The 23,632-nt window shown below is 39.7% G+C and overlaps 3 protein-coding genes across 4 annotated transcripts; 1 reads left to right on the top strand and 2 right to left on the bottom strand.

Moving 5' to 3' along the window:
* Positions 1–1,992: 1,992 nt before the first annotated feature.
* Positions 1,993–5,139, bottom strand: LOC124305491 (retinol-binding protein pinta-like). 2 transcript variants are annotated; one of them, XM_046765015.1, is made up of 8 exons: positions 5,030–5,139; positions 4,321–4,488; positions 3,701–3,860; positions 3,418–3,570; positions 3,210–3,318; positions 2,710–2,820; positions 2,379–2,481; positions 1,993–2,305 (listed from the first exon to the last, which is right to left on the bottom strand). In XM_046765015.1, exons 2-8 carry the CDS (start codon positions 4,457–4,459, stop codon positions 2,154–2,156), a joined length of 927 nt encoding a protein of 308 aa, XP_046620971.1. In that variant the 5' UTR covers positions 4,460–4,488; positions 5,030–5,139; the 3' UTR covers positions 1,993–2,153. The 2 variants fall into 2 exon arrangements, with proteins under 2 accessions (XP_046620971.1, XP_046620970.1); XM_046765014.1 differs by having other exon boundaries at positions 4,321–4,502; positions 5,030–5,118.
* A 4,194-nt stretch (positions 5,140–9,333) lies between these two features.
* On the bottom strand, positions 9,334–14,440 carry LOC124305496 (transmembrane protein 18). The gene is made up of 5 exons (XM_046765023.1): positions 14,099–14,440; positions 11,897–12,014; positions 11,735–11,789; positions 11,320–11,413; positions 9,334–11,177 (listed from the first exon to the last, which is right to left on the bottom strand). Exons 1-5 carry the CDS (start codon positions 14,159–14,161, stop codon positions 11,040–11,042), a joined length of 468 nt encoding a protein of 155 aa, XP_046620979.1. The 5' UTR covers positions 14,162–14,440; the 3' UTR covers positions 9,334–11,039.
* A 2,833-nt stretch (positions 14,441–17,273) lies between these two features.
* LOC124305494 (retinaldehyde-binding protein 1) lies at positions 17,274–23,632 on the top strand. Its single transcript, XM_046765021.1, has 5 exons — positions 17,274–17,795; positions 19,774–20,114; positions 21,164–21,292; positions 21,454–21,688; positions 22,837–23,632. Exons 1-5 carry the CDS (start codon positions 17,672–17,674, stop codon positions 22,866–22,868), a joined length of 861 nt encoding a protein of 286 aa, XP_046620977.1. The 5' UTR covers positions 17,274–17,671; the 3' UTR covers positions 22,869–23,632.

Below are 23,632 nucleotides of genomic sequence, written 5' to 3'. Positions count from 1 at the left end.
CGGGGTTGGACGGACGGATGAGGACCGGAGAAGTCTGACAGCCAGTGAGTCGGAAGTAATTTCCATCCCCTTTACAATATGCGGACAGAGAAGAGAGAGAGAGAGAGAGAGAGAGATAGAGAAGAGAGGAGAGAGTCTGTTCAACAAGGTGATAACATTGATAACCCTGGGGGTTACGTAGCCATTATCGGGTTATGATTGAACACGTACCTGTCGTTTACACAGAGAGAGAGATCAAGGGACAGAGAGGAGAGAGAGTGAGAGTGGAGCTTGGATCACCTTTCGGCCGCGCCTGACAACCGAGTGGCTCCACCTTCGCCTCTTCGTCTTCGTCTTCGTCTGCGTCTCGGTCCCTCGGATGATAATGTAATTATCTACTTCGACTGATATTCCCGGCACGTCCTTAATAATGTCTTACCAGAGACGAGTATCGCCTACTCCCGATCCTCGCGGTATCCTCCCATCCCCAACCTCATCCTAACACCCGAAATCCTCACCCTCGTCGTCCGAGACGTTGTACGTCCCTTCGACCTCACTATTTCCACCTCCGCGCCGTGCCGAAGAAAATATTTCTCACCATTTTCAAACAAGTATATCAACGATTTTCACAAATTTATTGTTCACCTCGATTGCTATCTTCCCTGATTTTAAGCTGATCACTTTTAAGGAATAACGACAGTCAGAGAGACCTGATCAAAATTCTAATGCAGAAATCTTTTGTACAGTTATTCGGAGTTCAAATATTTTGTACAGTTATTCAAATAAAGAAGTCGAAATGTAAGGCACAGAATTTTTTTGAGGAATCAGTATTGAAAGTTTTTGAAAATCAATTGGAATTGATAAGGTATATTTTGTGAAGAAACTTGACTGATTCAAAACACCTTTGAAATAGTTCGGAAATGTTTTATGCCAAACTCTGTAGTCTGCCAATATCAGAAGAAGTTTTCAAATAATTTTGATAATACGATGCAAAATAATCGGTGTTTTCAGAATCTTTGAAACCATTGCTAGGAAAAATACGTACCTACAAATAGTCAGAATTATGTTTCCACGAAGGATTGAAACCACTTTGATGCTGGATCAGACTTGTTTTTGACGAACAAATTTTTTTCAACTCAATCATTCTACCCTAATTTCTAATAATCCTAAAACACTAATAATTCTATAAGATTGAAAAGTGAAATTGCGGCGGTCGATACCGATTTTTTGTGATCCTGAGCCCGGAAAGGAGATTATTGAAGAACGTGAGGAACCGGAATAAGTATTCGGATTTGACCCGTCGCGTTATCCGAGCTGGCAGAGCTGCAATTTGTGGCAGAAGCGAATAGCGACAGCTTTTGCGGATGGGATAAAATGCGTGTGCAGTGTGAGTAAAATTTTGTGTGCCTCATGTATATCCATCCTGCACCTATGTATACACCGTCCTTGATCCTTTTCTTTGTATTCTCTTCTCGCGTTCGGGACCGAGTGAAACGATTCCGGGCGAAACGACTGTCGCGTTTTGCCGCAATATTGGCATCGATACACCTAAATCGAAAACGTTAACGTAAAACGGCGCGGATCGCAATGTCGGCTCGGTTTGGTCGGACCCTGTAAGGGTGGCGCGGCACGTGGCCGAAATGCGGCAACCCTATCCGTCCGCATCCTCGTCTCCCCCCCACCCCCGATCCCCCTTCCTCCCCCCTTTCACCCTTCGAAAAAAGTACCGCCGCGCAAAAAGGAGCTTCGTGCAAGGGCTCATATTCCGGGAGCTCCGCGTTATTTACGGTTATGCTCTTCGGGGCTCCGGAGATCTCTCCTTCTCTTCAGTCGTAAGCGCTTTTCAATTTCACCTCTTTCTTTATATTGCCGGCGCAAACCGCAGGCCCTAAAAGTAGACAAAACGGAGGAGAGGGAGAAAAAAAAACTTGGCAAAAGACAGCGACCGAGTCTCTTCTTCGCGAAATAAATTAGGGAGAACGGGAGTCGGAGAGAAGAAAAAATGACGAACGGTTCTGGTCGAAGTAGTTTAAAAAGAAATATACATACAAACATCGCCAGCTTGCTGAAGATAATCTTTTGCAAGGGATTTCGCGTACACTTGTTGTTCTTGTTATCAATTTCATACGTAACAACGTCTTCTGCTCTGTAGAAGTCGAAGAACTTGAGGAGGACTAATCGATGCTAAGCTTTTTGAAGCTGCCGTCCACCCCGAAGAGATCGGCTCCCGAAACCGGCTTCCCAGCTCGCTTCGATTCGTCGATGCAGAATTGAGCATCCTCCAGGAACCAGTCTCGTTTGTCCAGCACCTTTTGCTTCCATTCAGCTGTTGGAAAGTGATAACCAAGTTTACTAGAAGCGAAAAGATGATGCGGACAGTACTGGAGATTAATTCTCACCTGTCAGTTCCGCGATCGAGGGCCCGTTTCCGTTTAGATCAGACGGCAAAATTTCCTTCGGGATATGCTCGTAGAGGGTGTTCTGGTCACTGTGTATCAGAATCTGGACACAGTCAAGATCGGAGATGGATAGGTCAGAAAAGCGACTTGTAAGGTGGGGGTCAAAGTTCAGACATACCATTGTACCGAACGGTCAAAATTCCAAACTTTGACCCAACTTAGAAGACTTTAAACAAACTCGTCCAGAGCTTGAAGTAAACCCGAAAGTTGCTCCAAGAAGTTTACTGACAATTGATTTCGAGCACAGTCCTTGAGAAATGGAATTACTTACTCGGTTCTTCAGCTTCTCCTTCAGAAACAGCTTGAAGATGTTAAAAACCATGTCGAAGCTTGGTGGGAGGTTGATAAAATGCATACTCTTCGTCCTTAGAGGGTAAGCGTCCTGGTCAATGAAACATAGTAACATGAATACGAATTTATCGGTGCTTTAAAAAAATTTAACATTCCTAGCCCGATGACAAAGAATTCGTTTACATGGAAGTGGAAGTGATTATTCAACTGATTTTACATCGCCAGGTTAAAGTCAAGTGTGGTTTCCATTTCAGATTAGTCTCAAACACAGAAATGAAACGGACTTTCCTTTCAAGAATCGCAACACATAATGATTAGAATCTACCGGAAGTAACTCCTTCCACCATCTTACGAACAGACCAAGCAATTTAAATTTAGATAGATTCGTGTAGCAAGCACAGTTTCATTACCGGTAAAGGGTCGAATACCAAAGGGAAAATCTATCTCTGAACGTTTTCCTTAAAATAATGAACTGTTCACCTGGAAACAAGTCACCGCCTTCTTAACGGTTGCCGGAGTGAACTGACCGACGTGTTCGAATTTGCTGCCGGTCAAATCGAGGATTGTCTGCTGCCCAGCGATTAATGACCTGTCGAAAAAGATGTCGGAGGATATTATATATCGACCAGGTGAAGCCTTGACAAAAGTATCTTTCCTTCGGGGCCAAAATTGATTCTGAAAAACCCACCTGTCATCCTCCATGAGCATCAGGTCCATCACCATGTAGTTGACCCGCATTATGTCGAGGAAATTGTATTTGCTGGGATCGTAGCATCCTCCGCGAAGCAGGATTATCCTGGGACTAGTCGGGTCCTTAGTCGCCGGTAGCGGAAGGTAAATTCTGAAAATAATCGGTGAACAGTTGACTGTGTGCATACTAAAAACTCTAGGCTTACTGGCGTAATGGTAAAGTGAAGAGAATCGACGAGGTCTGGAGTTGACAAGACGACTTGATAAAAATGGTCACCCACCCTAGGTCAAGGAGCTCGTTGATTTTCGCCCCCTTCGGGTCTCTATCGGCAAACAATTCGGGCAGGTGGGTCCTTATCGTGTAATAAGCCTCGAGCTTCTGCTTCGTTACTTCCAGACTGTGCTTGCAGCCCCTCAAAAATGCCGCTATCCATTGCGGATCTGGCTCACCAAAGAGAAAGTAGTAAAAATTATTCTGGTATACACTTACGACTAATGGCCGAGGAAATGACGATGAGCTTGTGAAATCTTATGAATCTGGATACCAGAATACAAAATCAGAATGGTAGCAATAATGTTATCTGCTCAGTTTCGGGGGCAAAGCAGCCGTCAGAACTTACCTACTCTTACTGAGTATTTATATTGAACAATACAAAAGCTGTATGAGCTAAATTGACCATCAAGTAAGACCAGTGTAAAACCAGAGTCCTGCCAAATCGATTTTTATTTACAAACTTTTTCGGCCACAATGATTCTGCGAAATCTTTGACCTTCGTACAGTTCATGGTCAAGGACACGGTGACGAGCTTACGAAAACTTTTGAACTTGTGTACCATGTCACCGGATTTCCAAGGGTGCTGGACTACCGAATCAGGGTACAAAAAATGATAACGATTCCTACCTTCTCTAGCATTGATGTGCGGTTGTTTTTTGAGCCATTCCGTAATAATCTCGATGTGTTCTTCAATTTTCGCTTCATCCTCGCCGAGTTCATTCTTAGCGATGGCGTTCAAATCGTCGGGTAATTTTCTGATGCTCATTACGATGCGTGGGTCTGGATGGCTCGGATCTAAATAATTATGCCCATAAAGAGAAAGGCGAATTGACGGTTTATTATATCGTTACAGTTGACAAAGCACAAAGGAAACAGTATCTGATATTGCCTGTGGTGGCGACCGCGACTAAACCGCGTTATCGATAATTAGAATTATCACCGCGAGCCGACCGAATATTAGATAACTGGACAGGGCTCTGCCGGATCTCTGATTCAATGACTGGTCACATTGATGAGTGAGTTTAAAAATATAGAGCAAATCGAATGGGTTCGATGATTCTGCGAGTCTCTCAAGAACGCGAACTTTAATCCAAGCGTGTACCTCGGTTTCCTCGTCGACGACGCATTACAATCAGACGCTCTAATCGTTCGCCCCGCCATTATTTTTCCTCTCAATTCTGTTCACCTTTTGTCTCGTTTCGTTATTGTCCTACACTATAGCTTTCGGCAATCGGCGAATCCGAGCGTCAATGAGCCGGAATTGTTTTCAGTGTTGAAAACAACAGCGTGCATGACTTTCGTCGCGTATATTCGCGAGATAAATTTTATCACTCACCTGATATCGGCACCCTGTCCCTGTCGGTCTTCGTTCAGTCCGTGCAGTTCGATGAACGATGTCAAACTCCTCATGCAGTACGACAATTGGCTGCGACGGACGTTTTACTGATTATCTTACCCAGATTAGGCTACCGTGATATATATAGCATATCTTTCCACCTACGCTGGATATATTATGCAATGTTACAGTGGGCGTATATAGGTATGTATACATGCATCGTGTTCATCTATCTTTACACCAACGATGACAGGGTTACGTCCAATGTCTCATCGCGATAAAGCTGTCTTCAGACAATAATTTGTAAGAAAAAGTGACGAGACGAAGAGAATTTTTGTCCTTTTTTTTTAATAAACAAGACACGGAAATGTCTACGAGTCAACTTTTCTCACGTGTTTTTAAGCCTCTCTCTTCCCTGGCTATTTAAGTGGGTGAATAATGAAAATTTCTTTATACATTTCTTACGATAATTTTTCGCAAACTCCAATCAAATCTTGTTCACGTAATTTGAACGTTTTAAGAGACCTTTTGTGAATATGCTTCAGGTATTAGCGCACAGAAGGTGATGATAATTACACAGCGACTTAATATCTGATTACTAATTGACCTTGTCAATGATTGATTTCCAATCAATGTAATAATATTAATTCCAACTTTCTTGCACAAGATTCTGTATACTATATTACAATTCTTTCTGTGAAGACACCTATAAACAACTTTGTGTAAAATCCGCCTCAATTCATTTATAAAATTGTAAGTATAAAGTCAGATTAAACAGAATAAATTCAGAGATTATTGTACTTTGAAATAAAATTTAAATAATACATGCGTATTTCAATGTGGTGAAAAATATTTCTTCACAAGAGGATTGATGATATTATGTTTTCAGGTTGTGCAGTTCCTACAATACCTGCTTAATTTAATGCTACAAATATCACACAAAAGAAGAACCGAAGCCAAGACGCAGGAATTAGGGAGGAAGCTGAAAAAAACGAGAATCGTGCAGTGACGGCAAACAAGATAGGAAAAAAAAAAGTGAAAAAGTAAAGGAAGAAAGTGAAAAAGCGCTCAGTAATGTAAAAATTTGGGGAATTTGGGGTCTCTCGCGGGAAGCGAAGTCTCTCCCATAATATGTATGCATGTACAGCCGGCAGAGCTAAAAGAGAGGCGAATAGCGAGGCGGATGGCGTTATTGCGAAATACGGGGATCCTCTTGTCACGTCTAACCTATTCGTCAACGTGTTTCTGGATCTTGCGAGTGTGAGTCGCTGGTGTCACGCGGTCACGCTGCCATTTCCTTTTTTCCTTGCATTTTTCTTCCGTCGTTTTTTTTTCATTTTATATTCCTTGCCTTCGTTTTCGACGTTATTCTGCCTATTCATGATGAAAAAGACGAAAAAGGACTAAAAGAAAAGAACACCAGCTCTGCTCACTTTCCCTTATATTGCGCCCTGGGTGTCCATACAGGTTGTTTCCGAGTGAAGGCCGCAGTATGTTGGGTTGCCTACCACGTAGGAGAAGAAATATCGGTACGAGTGTTATCGGTCGGTAAGTAGCGCTTATAAAGTCCTCGCGAATAACCCAGGACTGCGCGTGCTGCCAAAATGTATGGGTTTGGCCAAGAAGTTGTTTTCTTCTTTGTAACCTATGCTAAAGCGATCGGTTATCGCCTTCCGGAGTCACGTTAAACTGAACATACGAATTGACTTGACTGAAGTAATAATGGTAATTCGGTAGGTCTGTTTTACCGATATTTGTCACCCTCAGCGGTAGGCAATCCAACATACGGCGGGATTTACTCGGAAACACTCTGTACATGCATGCATGTGTAAATGAATGTATGATTATTATTATTATTGCTATTGATGTAAGCTACATTTGGAGGCCCGTATACCTCGTCTCTTGATACAGGCATACATTGATACGAACGCATGTGCAACTATACGCCTGCCTTGAAAGAATTTCAAACGCTGTGTATAATATGCGTACGCGTATAGTCTGTTGGTAAATATATATGTATATATACATATTTGCGCATAGCTATATGTGGGAGCGAAATGCCGAAAAACTTTTCACATCTTGAATCTCAATGAGATCTCCATTATTATACCGCGGGGCTTATGCGCGGAGGTGAGAACTCGCGGTTTATAACTATATACAGCGGAACCGCAAATGCCGCTCCGCGACTCACATAAATCTACGTATTATATGTATAACCATGTTCTATACACTTCGGAAAAAAAATGCTGAAAAAAAGTTTGTGAATTATAGAATAAGTAATTCCATTTACGTAGTTCACTTAGCTTCAACCACGTACGTATTTTTTTTTTTGGTACTGAATAAAGTTTGTTCACGGTTAAAATCGTTTACAATAAATATTAATTACGGTCAAATGAATTCACTTTAATCTGTTATATGTGCTTGCGGTTCGACTTTGATAATTATTTTGAACGCGACCAACTTAATTACGGCTAATGACTGTTCAAATAATTAAAATTTGTTGATTCAAATATACTCGTTCCTTTTTTATTTTCTTTTCGGTCAGGCGACCGTTTGATGTAGAATTAACCAACTAACTCATTTATGTTTGACCGGAGGAAAAGGTTCGATTATATACGAACGAAGAAAAAAGCCAGATAGATTTACAAATTACTTCGTGGCAATGATCGTTCAATCACTAATTTAAATTTAAAAAAGAAGCCAATTGCGGTCGGAATATCAGACGAAAGGGAAAAATGAAAAAACTCCGAGTATATTTTTTACATCGTTATATATTTCCGACAAAATCTATGTAAAATTCAACGAGCAGTGAAAAATATTCGTGTCGAGTTCGTTCTTTTGTTTTATTTTTCTTTCGAACACTGAGACGATGGGATTACCTGAAATGTGGAATAAACAGGATTCAGAAAAGCGAAACGTGGATGAGGGGGAGGGATAAGTTTGTTCTGAATGCGGTATTTATTTCTTGTCTCCGTTTTTCGCCTTTTCTCTTCTTGTCTTTACTCTTCCATGTATGGAAGATTCCCTGCTCTATTTATATACGTATACCCGCGTATGTACGTACGTTGCAAACATGGATATGCGCAACCCCCAAATTCCTATCTCCGTTGCAGGTTTGCTGGCGAGGGTTGCAGAGCCAAGTCAAGTCGTCGCGACGCTTGCCGCATCGGGGCTGCACGCTTATTGATGATGCCAAGTTTATTTTCGTGACTTAAAGCGCGCTGGGCTAACGTCGTAAATCTTCGAGGCAACGGTGACTTTGTAAAAGCAAAGATACAAAAGAGAGAAAGAAACCAGCGTAACAAAACGTAAGAAGGAAAAAGTAAATAGAATATCGATAAGTGAAAAACCGTACACCACAGTACGCTAACGTTTCATGTCAGTTTTCACATGTACATGTAAATTGTCTGTAAACTACGAAATTCAGATCGGATTGATTGTTGTTTCGTTATTTTTGTTTGTTGTTGGTTACTTCTTATAAGTAATTTTTTTGTTTTTTTTTTACTGGAGTGAAAAACAGGAAAAATGAGACTCGGTTGACTCAATCGCGCCGATATTCTGAAATATGTGTGGATTGATACAAGTGTGATAGAAGCTTGTAAAAAATGTACTTATTGTAATGTATTGAGAAGCGTTGATTTGATCGTAGAACAGATTTTTTGTCCCATTCAATAACGAAGCAAAAAAAATACCGCCGTTACCAACAATCCGATGAATTGATTTCCCCGATAACTTGAACGAGTGAATTGAAAAAAAAATAAAACGCAATTCGGTTTTCTAGATTTTTAAATTATTTCAAAGTAATCGCAACAATTACAATTATGTTATTAATTATCAAAATTTTAAGTAAAATTGTTTACTATTTGGTCAAGTCGCATTCTATCTTACGTACAGTTGCCATCTTACGTACAAGAATGTTACGCATTGAATCCACCATCGGTACTTATTTACAGTTGGTAAGGAGTTTTCTCGAATGATAGAGAAGAATTATCTGATCGATGTAGCTAAAAATTATTAAAAGTTGTATTTCAGCAATCAAGTCTCACGGAATGAATATCGTTCATTATTCAGAGAGGTGTGGAATTTTTTTTTTTATTATTTGAATGTCAATTTTATTTGTGACATAGACTATAGTATTATTATGCCGTTCAAATGGTATATAAAAATAATAATAACACCAAAAATAATAAAATCAATGCGAAATCATTTAGTCACTTGTGCTTCATCTTGTCTCACTGAGACGAACAGAAAACAATAGCTAAAGGTGACCAGGATGCGATTGATAAGAAAGAAATGTCTACAAATTTATATCTGGCACATTTTTAATACCTAATACGGGTTATTACAAATATTTTGTTACATAATTTTGTAAGGCTTATAACAATAGCAGTGACATATGTATCATATTAAATACAAATAGATCTTTATGATTGCAGTCGGATGGTTTACTGTTGTCAAGGCAAGGCAAGAAAATGCGTGATGAGTAAATTTACAATACATAATATAATATTACACTAGTAATCGTAGTAACAAATAAAACAAAAGAAATTAAGGGAAATGGGATTGTTGATACAAATACAATTTTTTTTAATTCTTCCGTGTTTCCAAATATTATCGCGAGATCGTCTAAATCACCACATCGATCATCCACTCCTAATACAATCACATTATACAAATATTGTAGCGACAAATACATTATAGGTAGGTCGTATCGTATTTATTATCACACGTGATCTATTAGTATAAATATACATATGTATACATAAGTACATTCCCCCCTTTACACATTCGCGCAAACCTTTTGATAAAATAAAGAGTACCACCTTAAACTCCGTAATAGAGTTCAGTGAAAATACTTCTGTCCGTCTATTGGTTTATTCATTTTTCTTCGTAACAAACAATCATACACGAGAAACAATCAGCACAGACAAACATCAACTAAGTCCATTCTCTCACAGAAACAAATCCAAATTTTCTACAGAACAAATAAAAAGAACTTTGATCTCATATCGTATTATATAAGTCACGGGAATGTATGTGCAGATAATTTATTATGCAGATGATTTGTAATTATTTTTATAATGCGTATAAAATATTATAAGCGAAGATGAAAACGAAATGACAAGCATTCAATCCGTTAACGATATTAAGCATTTTCGTCCAAACTTACAAATATGCAAAGCTTATAAATTGTACACGTGAACGTGAAATATTAACGCGCTTAATTAAACATAATTAATTAATCGACGCGTTATAACGAGTCAAATTAAATCGCGTAACAACTTCGCAGGAAAGACAGTATTCAGAGAAATCACTAATACGTCTTTCGATTTGCCTGTTTATTCCGAATTCACCAAACTCTACCAGAACTAGGCAAACCAAGAACGACTTAATATCGAAGAATCACGCTCGTGATCAAGCGAACGCTCGGACAAAACTTGCAAGCTGGATGACTCGCTAGGCCGTCATTAACGTTTCAGCTATCATTACTGTGTTTCTATTTTCAAATGATCAACTAGGTTGCAGGATATATTCAATCCGTTGTGATGTCACTGTATTTACTTTTTCGCCTTAATATTATTATTCTATTTTTGTTAATTTCCTTCCGTAAAAAGCGAAGAAAGAAATTGAAACGCGACTATAAGTAAGCATTAGTTTGTGTGTTGAAAATTTAATTCATGATCGCGACACGTGCAGACGCAAAGATTCATTCTTCTTCACCTGATTCGAAATTTCTCTCACTCTTCCTTTCTCACCCGCAAAAAATTATCAATATATAATACACACACGCGCACACATCGTTCGTCTTCTATATTTTACAGTAATTATCATCAGTATGCATAGATAATTATCACGTACAGTACCTATCTTCATTCTCGTCAGAGAATATAATCGTCGTCATATCGTATCGTACCATTTCTCGATGTAGATAGGCGTTGACTTCCTTTATCTTCCTTTTTATCTCTCATACAGTTATGCATCATATCTGACTAGATTTTTCTTGCGCTCATTACTCCTGTTTCTGTCGCGTTGATTTACCGTTCGTGTTTGTCGAATCACCGTCGCCAAGACGATTTCTTGTACGCTCCCTCAGCTGAGCTCTTGTTAGCCTCGTCATCAACTGGCTGGATTGATACAACCAACTAGCCTGATAGCACAAAAATAACTGTTATTTATATTGTTTAATTCGCGAATCAAATTTTCAACATTTCTCTAATTGGATGAAAGTGTCCGTCAATTCAAGGATGACGGTGGGATTGTTTACAAATATAGAACTGTGCAGTACTTACTATCATAATCATGCAGTTCATCAGTATTGGAATGGAGAATACAATGGAAATGAAAAGACCCTTGGAGTCAAAGTATTGTTGTCTTGAGAATACCCTTCATTGAGAAAACAAAAAAAAAGGGTCAGTAGCGAGAATGATGATCATTCGAAGAAATTGAAAAGTTGCTAAAAAATATCGCAATCAAGTAGATCAAAATGATTCTGTCATTTATGCCAACCTTGTTATATATTTTAGACGTTACCTTTAAACATTTCTGATAAACAAAAGTAAGGAAAACAAATGTCTGAATCGGAAAATAAATATTGCGGTTGGATTACAATTAAAACAAACAAACGAAGCCAACGTTAAGTTAACTTTAACCACTATTCGATGACGAAGTGATTATTTGTGAAGTAATATTGAATTTTATACTCACATCCAATTCGTGGCAGCAGCCTCGTTAATACTTTCGGAAAAATAAACAAGGAGAACTGTAATAAGATAAAGATTAATGTTAGAGGAATTAATTAATATCACGAAAAACAATGGTGAACGTATAATTTTTTAAACATTTTATTTTGTTTTTGCATCATCTTACGCAATATGAGGAACAGAAGTATTTGAAAATTTGCATGATTTCTGGTCATCAGAGCGGTCGTTGTTACTGCTACGTGAAATGTCAGGAGGATCGCTAGCCACGGATCCCGCCATTCGATCTGCAACAATCGTCGGGAAAGAAAACTTAACTAATAAGAATGCAAAATTTGTTCCTTGTTTCATGTTTCCACCTCTCACTTTGCCTCCTTTTTTTCGTATAATTCCGATGCTCTTTCTCGAAGTATCATCAAAAACCAGAATTTCGTCCATCGATAGATTTTTTATTACTTTCATCGTTGAGCTCAGAAGTTATTGACGAATATGACGAAATTTTCACGGCCATTTGTTTTTTGTTCTCAAGTATTAACTTTGTAGAAAAATAAAATTCACAGTTTATTTTTGTACCGAGATACGTAAGAATTAAAAAATAATCTGGAATAAAAATGACTAACGAGCTTCTGCAGACTCGCGTCTGGTTATCGTCTGGTTATTTAAACGAATATAAAGAGACTTTGTATGAATGCATGCGTATGCAAGCAAGTGTTTCAATTTTGCACCTGATACAAAATACTGCGATGCAAATTTTAAGAGCGGGAGATAGAGAAAAATAAGAGTATCGGTATAAATTGTATGCAGGGCACTGAGGGCAAGAAGAAGCGATAAAACAGAGACGCGTTTTTCACTGTGGATGAATAATTAACCACCGCTTCGACGGTGTAAGGCTGCCGGCTCCCGCCGGTCATTCCAATTGCTAATTTTAACCTTTGAGGATGAACTATCATCACCTTGTATATGCCCAGCATACACTCACTCAGGTTAAAAGCATTCTTCGTAGTACATTTACGGCACAATGAGGATACGACGGTGGATTTGAAAACATTTTTTTTTTTTCCAAAAAAGAATGCCTTGTTGTTGTATGACTTTCAAATATCGAAAAGTTTCAGGTATAGTAGAGAAGACCCTAAACTGTAAATAGTCCAACGGGCTATTGTTGTTCATCATTGTTTACAATTTTGTTGTTTAGCGACATCGCAATGCGGTGGTAGCCTTGTTGATCAATCCAAGATAGCCGTGGGCGCGAGAGAAGCGTAATCGTAAAATAAATACACAAACGGACTGTCAGACACTTGATACGCATCGTTATTTGATAGTGTACAAGTAATTGAATGACTGGAATCGAACGCAATGAGAAATGACGACATTGCAACTGCAGTTGAATGGTTTTTTGTGAAAAAGTTATCATCTATTTTGGGCAGAAAATCAATTAAGTCTTTGTAGGAACTGCTTCGTCAAATATAGCTTCCAGGTCGAAACAATCAAGACAAGACCAACTTCGTATTATGAGAGCCTTCTGAAAATTGGCTGAACATTATATCTTTCTGCACACTGATAATTGCACTATTAGTTCTTCATTCGTAAGTGCACAAAAATCAGCGTCAGCATGATTCTTTGTTGCATTGCTACCCGACATTTTTAGTTCCTGATAATCGACTTAATGATCGGCGATGACTCAGTAATTAACCATAATCGATACTGCTGAAACCCCGTGGACGCGGATCATAGAAAAATTGATTTGGAACTTGTGAGGTGACTTTTTGGAGTGTCTTAAGTGATTAAAGGAACCCGTAAGTGAAATTCTACAAAACCGCTGATTTTTTTTTTTTTTACGTGATTTTGGATGAAAATTTCATTTGCGGGTCCCCTAGTGTTTCAATACCAGAGCATTCGACGGTGTAGAAAAATTAGAGGATTTATGGCCACAGAGATTTGAATGACCCTTTTTCGCGTTGAGATACGTGGACTTACAATTAGATGTTTGAAGACATATACGACAACAGCGAAATCAACCCGGGCACCCCCTCAAGTACATCACAGTTGCGTTGCCAAAACGTGTTTACATTCTAACAAAACAACAACCTCAACGTTTTTTTTAATGAAAAGGACGTCTTTCCCAAAATACGGAATCTTGATTGAATACGTCCGAGGGACAGAGAGGAAAAAAGAAGATTCCGAGTGATAGGAAAAGCTCTGAAACGGCGAACAACAAACAGATGCAGGACTGACGGATTGGCTTGAAAAGCCAGAGAGTCAAAGCTAGAGAAGCAGAAAGGCGTTCCCTTTCATCTGTAGAAGCCGGAGGATGATCAAGCTCCTGAATACCTCGTGGGAAAATGGCGTTTCGGATGACGTAGGTGACACTTACGCTCTGAAGGAAGGGCCATACGCCGTCGATAGAGTCCGTCGCGATGAACTGAGGTGCCGCCATTGCCGGGTGTCTTACTCAAATCGAACTGCAGGCCTTGAAAGGCGGTTTCGTTCAACCTGCTCCGTCGCTCCAGACAGCCACCAGCAAGCCACATACATGTGCCCACGACTGGTCAGCAGCGCCGTTTCGATTATTACCCCGAAAGCTGTACGGCGAACTTTTTGACTCCGTTTCAGACTCGAGTCACACAGAAGCCTTAAAACCGGCCGACGACACGTTATATCGTGGTTATATTTCAACGACGCAAACGCCACGCGCGATGCACAACAAGACTTGACTCAGTCGGCCTTGAGTTGCGACATCTTTTGTCGGAACGCTGCATTGACGAACCCTTTGGCGGCTTGATCAGAGACGCCGTCCGTTCGGTTCAACGTTTTTAAAACACCGGAATCTACTTTTGCTCTATGCTCAACTCCGCCCGACCGTCACGCAAAAAACAGAAGACGACCGTTGGACAAACGCCGACCGGCGATGGATCATTCACTTTTACCGACTGTTGGTACTTACCGACAAAGTTTCTACTCTCGACTCAATGTTTTCAAATTTGTGTGTATTTTCTTCGATTGAAACTCTTAGAGCATATATACTATTGGACGTACTCACTGATCTCTGTACGAAACTGAAATTCGTCCGAATGATGGCTTGTCATCCGTTTTTTAAAGACATCCTTTTGACATTAAGATATATTTTCAAGGTAAAAAAATTTGTCATAAGATCTATATCGATCATTTAAGAGGGTGGACTTCGATATTTGGAGATATATACATCAATGTCGAAGTCGACCGGGGCACCCCCTTAAGAGATCATCCTCGTGCAACGGCTTTAAAAATAGCTGATTTTCGCGATTTTTTTTCAATGATTAAAGTATCCTAATTAATCTGATTTTTTTTTTATGTCAAATGAAAACACTCATGAAGAATGGAGAATAAATTTTTAACCTTAATTGTATTTATCGATTAAAACTTATTTCATAACGTTGAAAATGACTTCGTAAAAAAAGGTCTCCCCACGGTGGACACGGTGGTGGTCGTAAAAATGATCTGAAACAACATTTGTAAAAAGATTATTAATCAGGATGAAAGTCGCTATATTGCTATGGAGATTTTTTTCTAATCAAAATTGATAAAATGGCAGAGGTTTGAAAAAAAGTATCGAATTTCGTCTACTTCGCCGACAGTTTTTCGTTAAAAAAATATGAAAAATATACAAAAAAAAGCTTCCACGTCAAGATGAAGAATGGCGTGAAGAATGATGTGCCCCAATTTAAAACAGATAGCTTGGAAATTTTTCTTTTGTGAGCATCCACCGTTTTGAAAAACTACGTTACTAGAAAACCGTTAATAGAAATGTAGAAAAAAAAAAAAAATAAAATGACCGTTTAAAAATTTATTTTTTGTTCTTCACGAGTGCTTTGATTTGATGTAAAAAATCAGACTGATTAGCGTATTTGAAGAATCGAAGAAAGAATCGCGAAAATCAACGATTTTTACCCGTTACAGTAGGATGATCCCTTCAACGTCTTCTTGACGACTTTCAGTTTTGTTCTGTTATTACAATTTCCATCTTACTCAACATGCTGAACGGTTTCACTCAAGTATCAAGTCAATAGCATTCCAAAGCGCCAAGGCCTGCACATGCATTCGATGCAAAAACGCGAACATATGCTACACGATTCAAAACTTTAAATTTCATCGTGAAATCCTCAAAAAATTGCGAAAAAGTGTTTCGACTGAATCATAGCTGAATAGCGGAAGTTCATGAATACAAGCATTCAAAAATATTGATGTACGACGAAAGGACCAGTTGCGTTCAAATACTATAACAGCCAAATTTGGGAGATCCCAACAAATAAACTGCACCTAGCTTGTCATATCATGAATCGCATTGAAAGATTTATTCGAGGAACGATCATTCGATAATGGGGGTATTTTTTAATCGGTGAACACTTTTTATACAGTTGAGAGGTTTGTTCAGATCGCTTCTATTCAATATGCACCTCGTCCAGTACTCATTACACGTGATATGATTCCTAACCTAAAATTATCACATTGTAAACTTAATCTAACACGTGTAAATAGGTAGTTACACATATCTGAGTAAGATTTGCAGGCGGGTCGATCAAGATCTCAGATCACGATTGATTGCCAAATAATAGTGTCGTATTCAGTGCAGAGCATGTACCAAAAGTGTCGAGTTGCGAAAGTGAGACTTCGGTCAATACACTCTATTCAGTTTATTTTGATATCCAACACATGATTGATACAAAATGCCATTCGATCGGTTTCAGCATCATGCTTCGATGGAATACTTGCACACCTGTGAGAACACCTGCCTCTGTTGGACTCTAACTGCGCTGTGCAGACGCAAGTCAAGGTCAGCTTCGACGCTTATTACCACTGATTATGTTCGCTGCTCAAAGCAGTGACAAAAATAATGAGTGCATTTCCACTGGACTCTCGGGATAGTTCAATTCTTGGTCTCATTAACATTCACCTGAATTTTTCAATTACGGCAGCTTCTCCAAACGCTGATACTGCATAGAGATGCTGAGTGAGATTGGATTAGGTTAGGTTAAATTACTTTTTTTGCCATTCATTCGCTGGTTCATTCGCCTTGTCTATCAAGTCCCCGAATTTGTTTTATTAAAGATATAAATAGAACGTGGCTAAAAAGTGATCAGGGTCATCATCCAAACCGCGTTGCTGCTGATCTTTGGACACACGAAAGTGATAAAAAGCTGATCGTTGAAAGTCACTGGGCGACGAGTCAGCGGCTCTTATCAATGTCCATGCCCTCCTCTCGATCCCTCTCTCACTCTTGCTTTTACCCAGCTATACATAGTCAGGCAGGTCAGATGTGCCTTGTCTTATCCTCGTTATCGGTGCCACATATGAGCACTCAAACAATCGCGTATCCGCACACATACGAAGGTTACGTAAATATGTGTCTGCTATGAAGTTCAATGACAGGTTCGCCGATACTCTAGCTCCCCAAATTTGGGTCATGGAAATTTCCGAGTGCACTGGGTCCAACGAAAATGGGACTCTAGATTCGCAGTGAGCACGAAGCTCACATGTCACAATTCCCTGGACATTAGCGACCGTGAGCAGGGAACGACATCACAGTCATCGCAATGCAGTGTCGGCATAAAGAGTGAAGGAAGACTGATCATTGTACCACTCGGGGCGAATGGTGCTGGAGTTCTTTATCGGTGCTTGACTATAAATCGTGTTTAGAAGCAGTAGTCATCCCGGGATGGTGAAGTCGTGGATGATCGCAGTTGACGGGGCTGTTATACCTACACATCGACGGCCGGATTGGACTTTGACTGGTCAAAGATTAGAGTCGCGTTGTATCGCGAGAGATGGTGGACAAGAAGAGGCGTCAGACTCGACGACCGCCTCGACATAACGCAGATAAATCGCGCTCCTCACAACGCGAGCATCACTCGAAATTCACCCTTGGCTTAACGCGGCGCTCAGTCAAGACACGCCAACCCCAAACTAAGCAATGGCGTTCAGGCTCGAGGAGGACCCCATTGGACCGGAAACGCAGGCACTTGCTCTCAGCGAACTCAGGGAGACTGAGGAGAACAAGAAGAATGGCATCGAAGCCCTCAGAAAGCTCCTTGAAGGTAGGTCTTCGCCATTTTTTCCCTTTTTTGTGAACCGCGAAGAGTTGATCCGTTTCATTTCTGAAAATCCATCGCTTCGATCAGAGTTGAGTCAATCGATAACCGTTCCTGATTTTTATATGTTTAATCATTATTCACCCTGAAAAACCCTTCTGTTGACCATCGATAACCTAATATGTTGGAATTCGCGACTGGATCATTTCGTTTTCGTAACAATCAGACTGTACTGTAGTTGAAGTAGAATCGTCTCTACCTACCGGCAGATTTGGGACTTTGCTAGTGGATCATTCTCTACCCTGAAGAGTAACTTTGTGGTTTTGACAGAAAGTGGAAACTCCGGTAGACGTAAATGCGCGAGCATTCATTGAACCATGTCTTCAGGTTCACGATCAAAATAACTTTCTTCTACTTTTTACTTTTATTCTTTTACTAATTAATTTATACCCTGAAGAAATGCACAACGATTCCAGGAAATGTTTGAGATTGGGGGGATCAATTTACAGTAATACGATCAGTTTTCTTTCAGCATGTACAAAACAGAATATGATCGGACGCGTTGGAATTGCGCAGGCAGCTTAGTTAAATTGTATACTAATAAAAGTTTCGCATTACCAGAAGCAATATTCTCGTGGTTCGTGAAATATGTATATTTGTTAGTGATTTCGGGCACAAGAAAAGGTGTACCTAAATTGTGAGCCGTGCACCGAGTTGACATTCACGGATTTTTGATAATCGAACTGCGCTGATAAGATAAATTAAAGAAGTGTGTAATAAGCATATCACGGAGTGGCGCTCCACGAACATACCCAAAGCGAATAATTGTGCATGTCGTATTTAAATCCGGTTGCATAATATCAGCACGAAATCCAGAGTCTTGCAATGTCAAAAACTAGTAATTGGGCTAGTCAGGAAAACAGCAATTCAGGCATAATTGATTGTTGACTTCATATGTGCTCAATTGAGTAACCCAATCATTGTTGGAAAGAGAAGGAAACGAGTGGACGAATAAAGTAGGAATATCTATTCGGAGGTACAGCTTTCAAAAAGACTAAATATTCGAATACAGACTGTTCGTGAAACGAATATTTCACCCTGAGAAGCGGCCGTACGGCTTGAGCGATAATAACTGGCTGCAACTTCGGAGCATCTACAGCGTTTAGGGTCAAACTTCAGAATAGATAAGCCGCGTTATCGTGTTTTCCCACCCCGTTCTAGTTTTCGATACGCAAACCTGTTTGAGGAATGAATGCAACTAAATGAGCTGGATCCACTATCACCACGAACGCACAGTCTCTCGACTCCAAAACAGTTCGCGCCATTCTTTCTTTGTTGATCATCTTGGCAAAACCAGATAGACAATGGATTATGCTGAGCTCAGGAAAGAGAGAGAGAGAGAAAGAGGAAACAATCATCGTTGGAGTTCCTCAGCCTAATTTGGATCCGTTTTGATACATGCGAGGCACTTTGCGATGACTCGCAACACGATGGCTTACGAATGCTGCGCAAGGTCGATCGTCATGCGAACGGAATGCTTGGGTACGCGGGGCGGATGAAAGATGGGAAAAAAACGATGCTAAAAATTTAACTACTGCCAACGTGCACCGCATATTTATTCATAAGATTTTTCTCATTGTCAATGCGAGCTTGTGCGACAGCTCCAAACTCCAAACATCTACCTACTGCACCTCTACACTGATACCGCAAAGCCAAATGAGCTTTGTACCGAGTTGCTGTAATCAGTCCGTGTATCTCTTTCTCTGTTGCACAAACATCACGGACTATGTATCGAAGCGACAATGAAAGGCGCGATTGTGTGTCATACAATGTTTTTGCAGATCTATATCGCGGCAAATAAGTGTCACATAAACATAAACATTGCAGCTGGATCACATGTGACTACTGGATCAAACCGCTTCTCAAGCATATTTTTTCCAGTTACTCGTCTCACCATGTTCTTCTACTTCGTCTCTTTCCGCAGGTGACAAAACGTTATTTTTCAACACGGAGGACGATTTCCTTGTCATTTTTCTTCGACCGTGTAAATTTTACCCGGACAGCGCTTTCGCGCTAATGAAAAGAGTCGCCGAGTTCAAGGAGAAGAACGCCGCTCTTCTGGAAAACCTGATGCCTCAGGACGAGAGGGCGGCCTTCATCGAGAGCAACGTCGTCAACGTTCTGAAGGGCCGGGACCACAAGGGCAGGCGAGTACTCCTCGTAAATGCCGGAAAGTCCTGGGACCCGTCCAAGGTCAGCGCCGATCAGTTGTTCAGAATCTTCTATCTCATCCACGAGGCCGCCATGCGAGAGCCCGAGACGCAGGTGAGATTTTTATGATCAAAAACTGAAGGGGGAAGGGACCAGGATGACCTTCTCCTTCTCGCAAATGCTTAAATCATTCTTCATCATTGTTATCCGTTACACGGCTTTACGATCTAGTCAAAGTACAGAAATTTATACAGTAAGGCTATTGATGGTAATCCGCTTGATGAGTGATGGGTGATCAACTATTGATTCTAAGCTTGCACCTTGCACCTCGATAAAACTACGTACGTCTGGACTCAATTCTGGTGTACAGTGGCGTGCAATTGTTATTATTATACGGACAATTCAGCCTTTTCATTTCATGAATTTTAGACATGAGAATATTGAAATTTGCGCAACGTAGAATACATTTGCAAGTTTTTTTTTTTTTTTCTTAGACCCCACTTTGGTACACAATTATCGTTAACATCAAAATGTAATCTGTATCACGGTAATGGTAGAATTTCTGTCTTACCAATAAGCTCAACAAAACGTATTTCACACTTGTTCTACTCTCCTCAGAAATGATATCTCTTCAAAATTTGGCAAGTGATAATGACCTCTACTATCACTGCTATGTCATTAAGAGAAATATAAATTATGTATATGAACCATATATTCACAGCAGATTTGCGCTCGCTTTGAAATTTAAGTATATTATGCTGTTTGTATTTTTCATCGGTATCTAAACCTTCACTTACAATCAGTGACCACATACAAAAGCAATATCTTACTTACACAAAAGAGCGATAATTTATAAAACGACATGTACAGCCGAATTTTTTCGTAAGATAACAAACCAGTCGATGCAATGGACAGATTTTGTTTTAACGAATGCAAGTCGAAGTTCCGAGTGGCTTTAGCTTTGAATTTACACCGTTCGGTGTTTTCAATTTCCACCGTTTGATATTGTTACGATTCAAAATCTTGAATATACGGTGTTTCGGCCATTCGAAATTTTGACTATTGAGAATTCCGACTATTCGGTACGATACTTTCTCCGAACTTTCGCCATTAGGAATTTCGACCCGCACCTGAACCCCAATTTATTTCCTGGTCTTCTTCAGGTTCGAGGTGTTGTGGTGATAATGGACTTCGACGGGCTGACGATGAAACAGGTCTTGGCGTTGTCGCCGACGTTCAGCATGCGACTGCTCACCTTCATCCAGGACGCGATGCCGCTGCGTCTAAAGGAGGTCAGACAAGTCATAGCCGGCTGTTTTCCCCGAACCATCGGGGTCAACGGTCTCCATCCCACGTTCTTGAGTCGCCGATGCAGGCTAAAGTCTCGAGTCCAATAGCCGTACCAAGTGCGGAGAGACGTTGTAAAGCGTAACTGACGGCGGTCCTTTTCCAGGTTCACATAGTCAAGCAACCGTTCATCTTCAACATGGTCTGGAAGATATTCACGCCGTTCATCCGGGAGAAGCTCAACTCCAGGATGTACTTCCACGGTAGCAAAATGGCCTCGCTTCACAAGCACCTCGACCCGAGTCACCTGCCAGAAAACTACGGTGGCAAGTTACCCGCCATTGACTACACATCCGCTGATTGGTACCCGGTTATTATCGAGAATGAGGATAAGGTGAAAGGTTGGTATCAAGCCACTCGTCGTTGAATCGTCAATGTCACGATCACCGAATTCGCAGTCGAAGTCAACGACCAGTTAGTCGTTAGCTCGCTTCGTCCCAAATCTAAATATCACCATCAGTCGTCAACAAACTTTCAGACTCGTTGAATCTCCGATACGCGAGCTCCGATCATTCTCCAATTCTGCAAACAATAAGCATTTCAAGTTAGAGCATAGAAATATTGTGATGTTTTTAAATTTCGAACATTATTGGACTGTGATAGTTGGAATTTTACGAAGTTTTCTCGACCATTGTTGATAGTTGATGTCAGTTCAACGATTCAACTTACAATCTGACCGACAGCTTGACAGTTGCTTTTCCAAGACGTAGTTTAAGCTTTGGATTCTAATGTATATCACAGTATATATTCCACCGGTATATTAAATAATTTCCAGCCATGTCACTGCGAGTTTCTTGAGCCATTGTTTGAAAAAATGCAACACTAGTGTCTTTGAATATTCAATATTTTCATCTTGTTACAATTCGTAGTTGAGTTCATTGCCTCGTGAGTCATGCAAAGGGAACTGTAAATGTCATTGAACCTAGTATTTGATTTCGCAATCAAACGTTTATTTACGCCCAGAGCCATGACGGATTCCGAATAAGATTAGGACAAAGCTGTCAAATAAGCACTGTTTTAAATGCTTGACAAACATGCAAAATTTCCTCATAAACGTTTCGAGTTTTTCCGAATTATGAATTAAACGGTTTAATCTTGCGGTCAACCGAGGATTGTTATTGTTCCACATTATTTCTTTGGATTGCTTTTAACGAAGCTCTATTTTCTCTACAATGTAAATATTACAATGCGATATTATCGTTTCGTGTCACGTCAGCCATGCAGCAACGGTGCTGCCGTAATCACTCATTTGATTATAGCCCCCACGACTATATCTATGTTTAGTAGCCTATGTATACATGTATTTCACAAAATGAACATCCTGCAATGACGGTTCAAACAAAGCGATACTCTAATCACGCCGTCCTGTTTACGTAATTAGACGCGAACTCATTGTGTACCCTCGATTATAGTTTGTTTATTTAAAAAGAAAATAATTATACGGCTTCCTCTTTTTTGGAAATTCATTTCTTTTTTCTTTTTCTTTCAGAATGGAACAGCTACGGTCTTCGAAAAAACTAATAACGGGACCAAGAGACTGACAAATTTGTACCTTAAGTTATAACGCACAATTTCAATCCAGTATAAAGTAATTTGATATATAATGATATGTTACACAGTACTTTTATACTTGTATTTAGGTGAATAATTAAATAGGCATACGCGAGCTAGAAAGAAATGTGGAAATTCGAAAATAAAATTTTTATTTCGCATCAGCTTATGCACGTGAAGGAAAAATGAAAACAAAATTGCGTGTGAATTTTTGCTATCGATTTTTCTATTTAGTCTAAAATTATCGCGTTGATAGGTAATTGTTTTTAGTGAACTTTGGAATCAAAAATTTGTGACTGTATCCTGTACATGGCTAACACACTATTACAAAAATACTGTATTCACTGTAAAAAAACTTTTTTAAATGAAACACAGCAAAGCAATCCTCTAATCAACTGGTTTCAGAATGAAAGGTTGTAAAATTTATATATATATATATATATATATATTTTATTTTTTTTTACTTTTAGATTTGAATTCTTTCAGAAAAATTCTCTTAATTTAGACCCCGATTATCAGCTATTGCTGTTGCCATGCTACTCATATTCGGTTTAGTCCATAATATTCGACTTTTTGCTTGAAAGCTGTTCGTATTATTCTGTGGGTAATAATTCGCTGATGGGTAACTTGGATTTGGTAAACAACAGTTGGCTCCATCCGCCTTCTAATTTTAGTATAGCATATTAGTTTGTCCTCACTGTCGCTGAAAATTATATTTGTACTGACTTTCGTTA

The sequence above is a fragment of the Neodiprion virginianus genome, chromosome 5 (assembly GCF_021901495.1).
Source record: "Neodiprion virginianus isolate iyNeoVirg1 chromosome 5, iyNeoVirg1.1, whole genome shotgun sequence".
NCBI lineage: Eukaryota > Metazoa > Arthropoda > Insecta > Hymenoptera > Diprionidae > Neodiprion > Neodiprion virginianus.
Note: the sequence above shows the minus strand (reverse complement) of the source record. Positions and strands in the feature narration are given on the sequence as shown.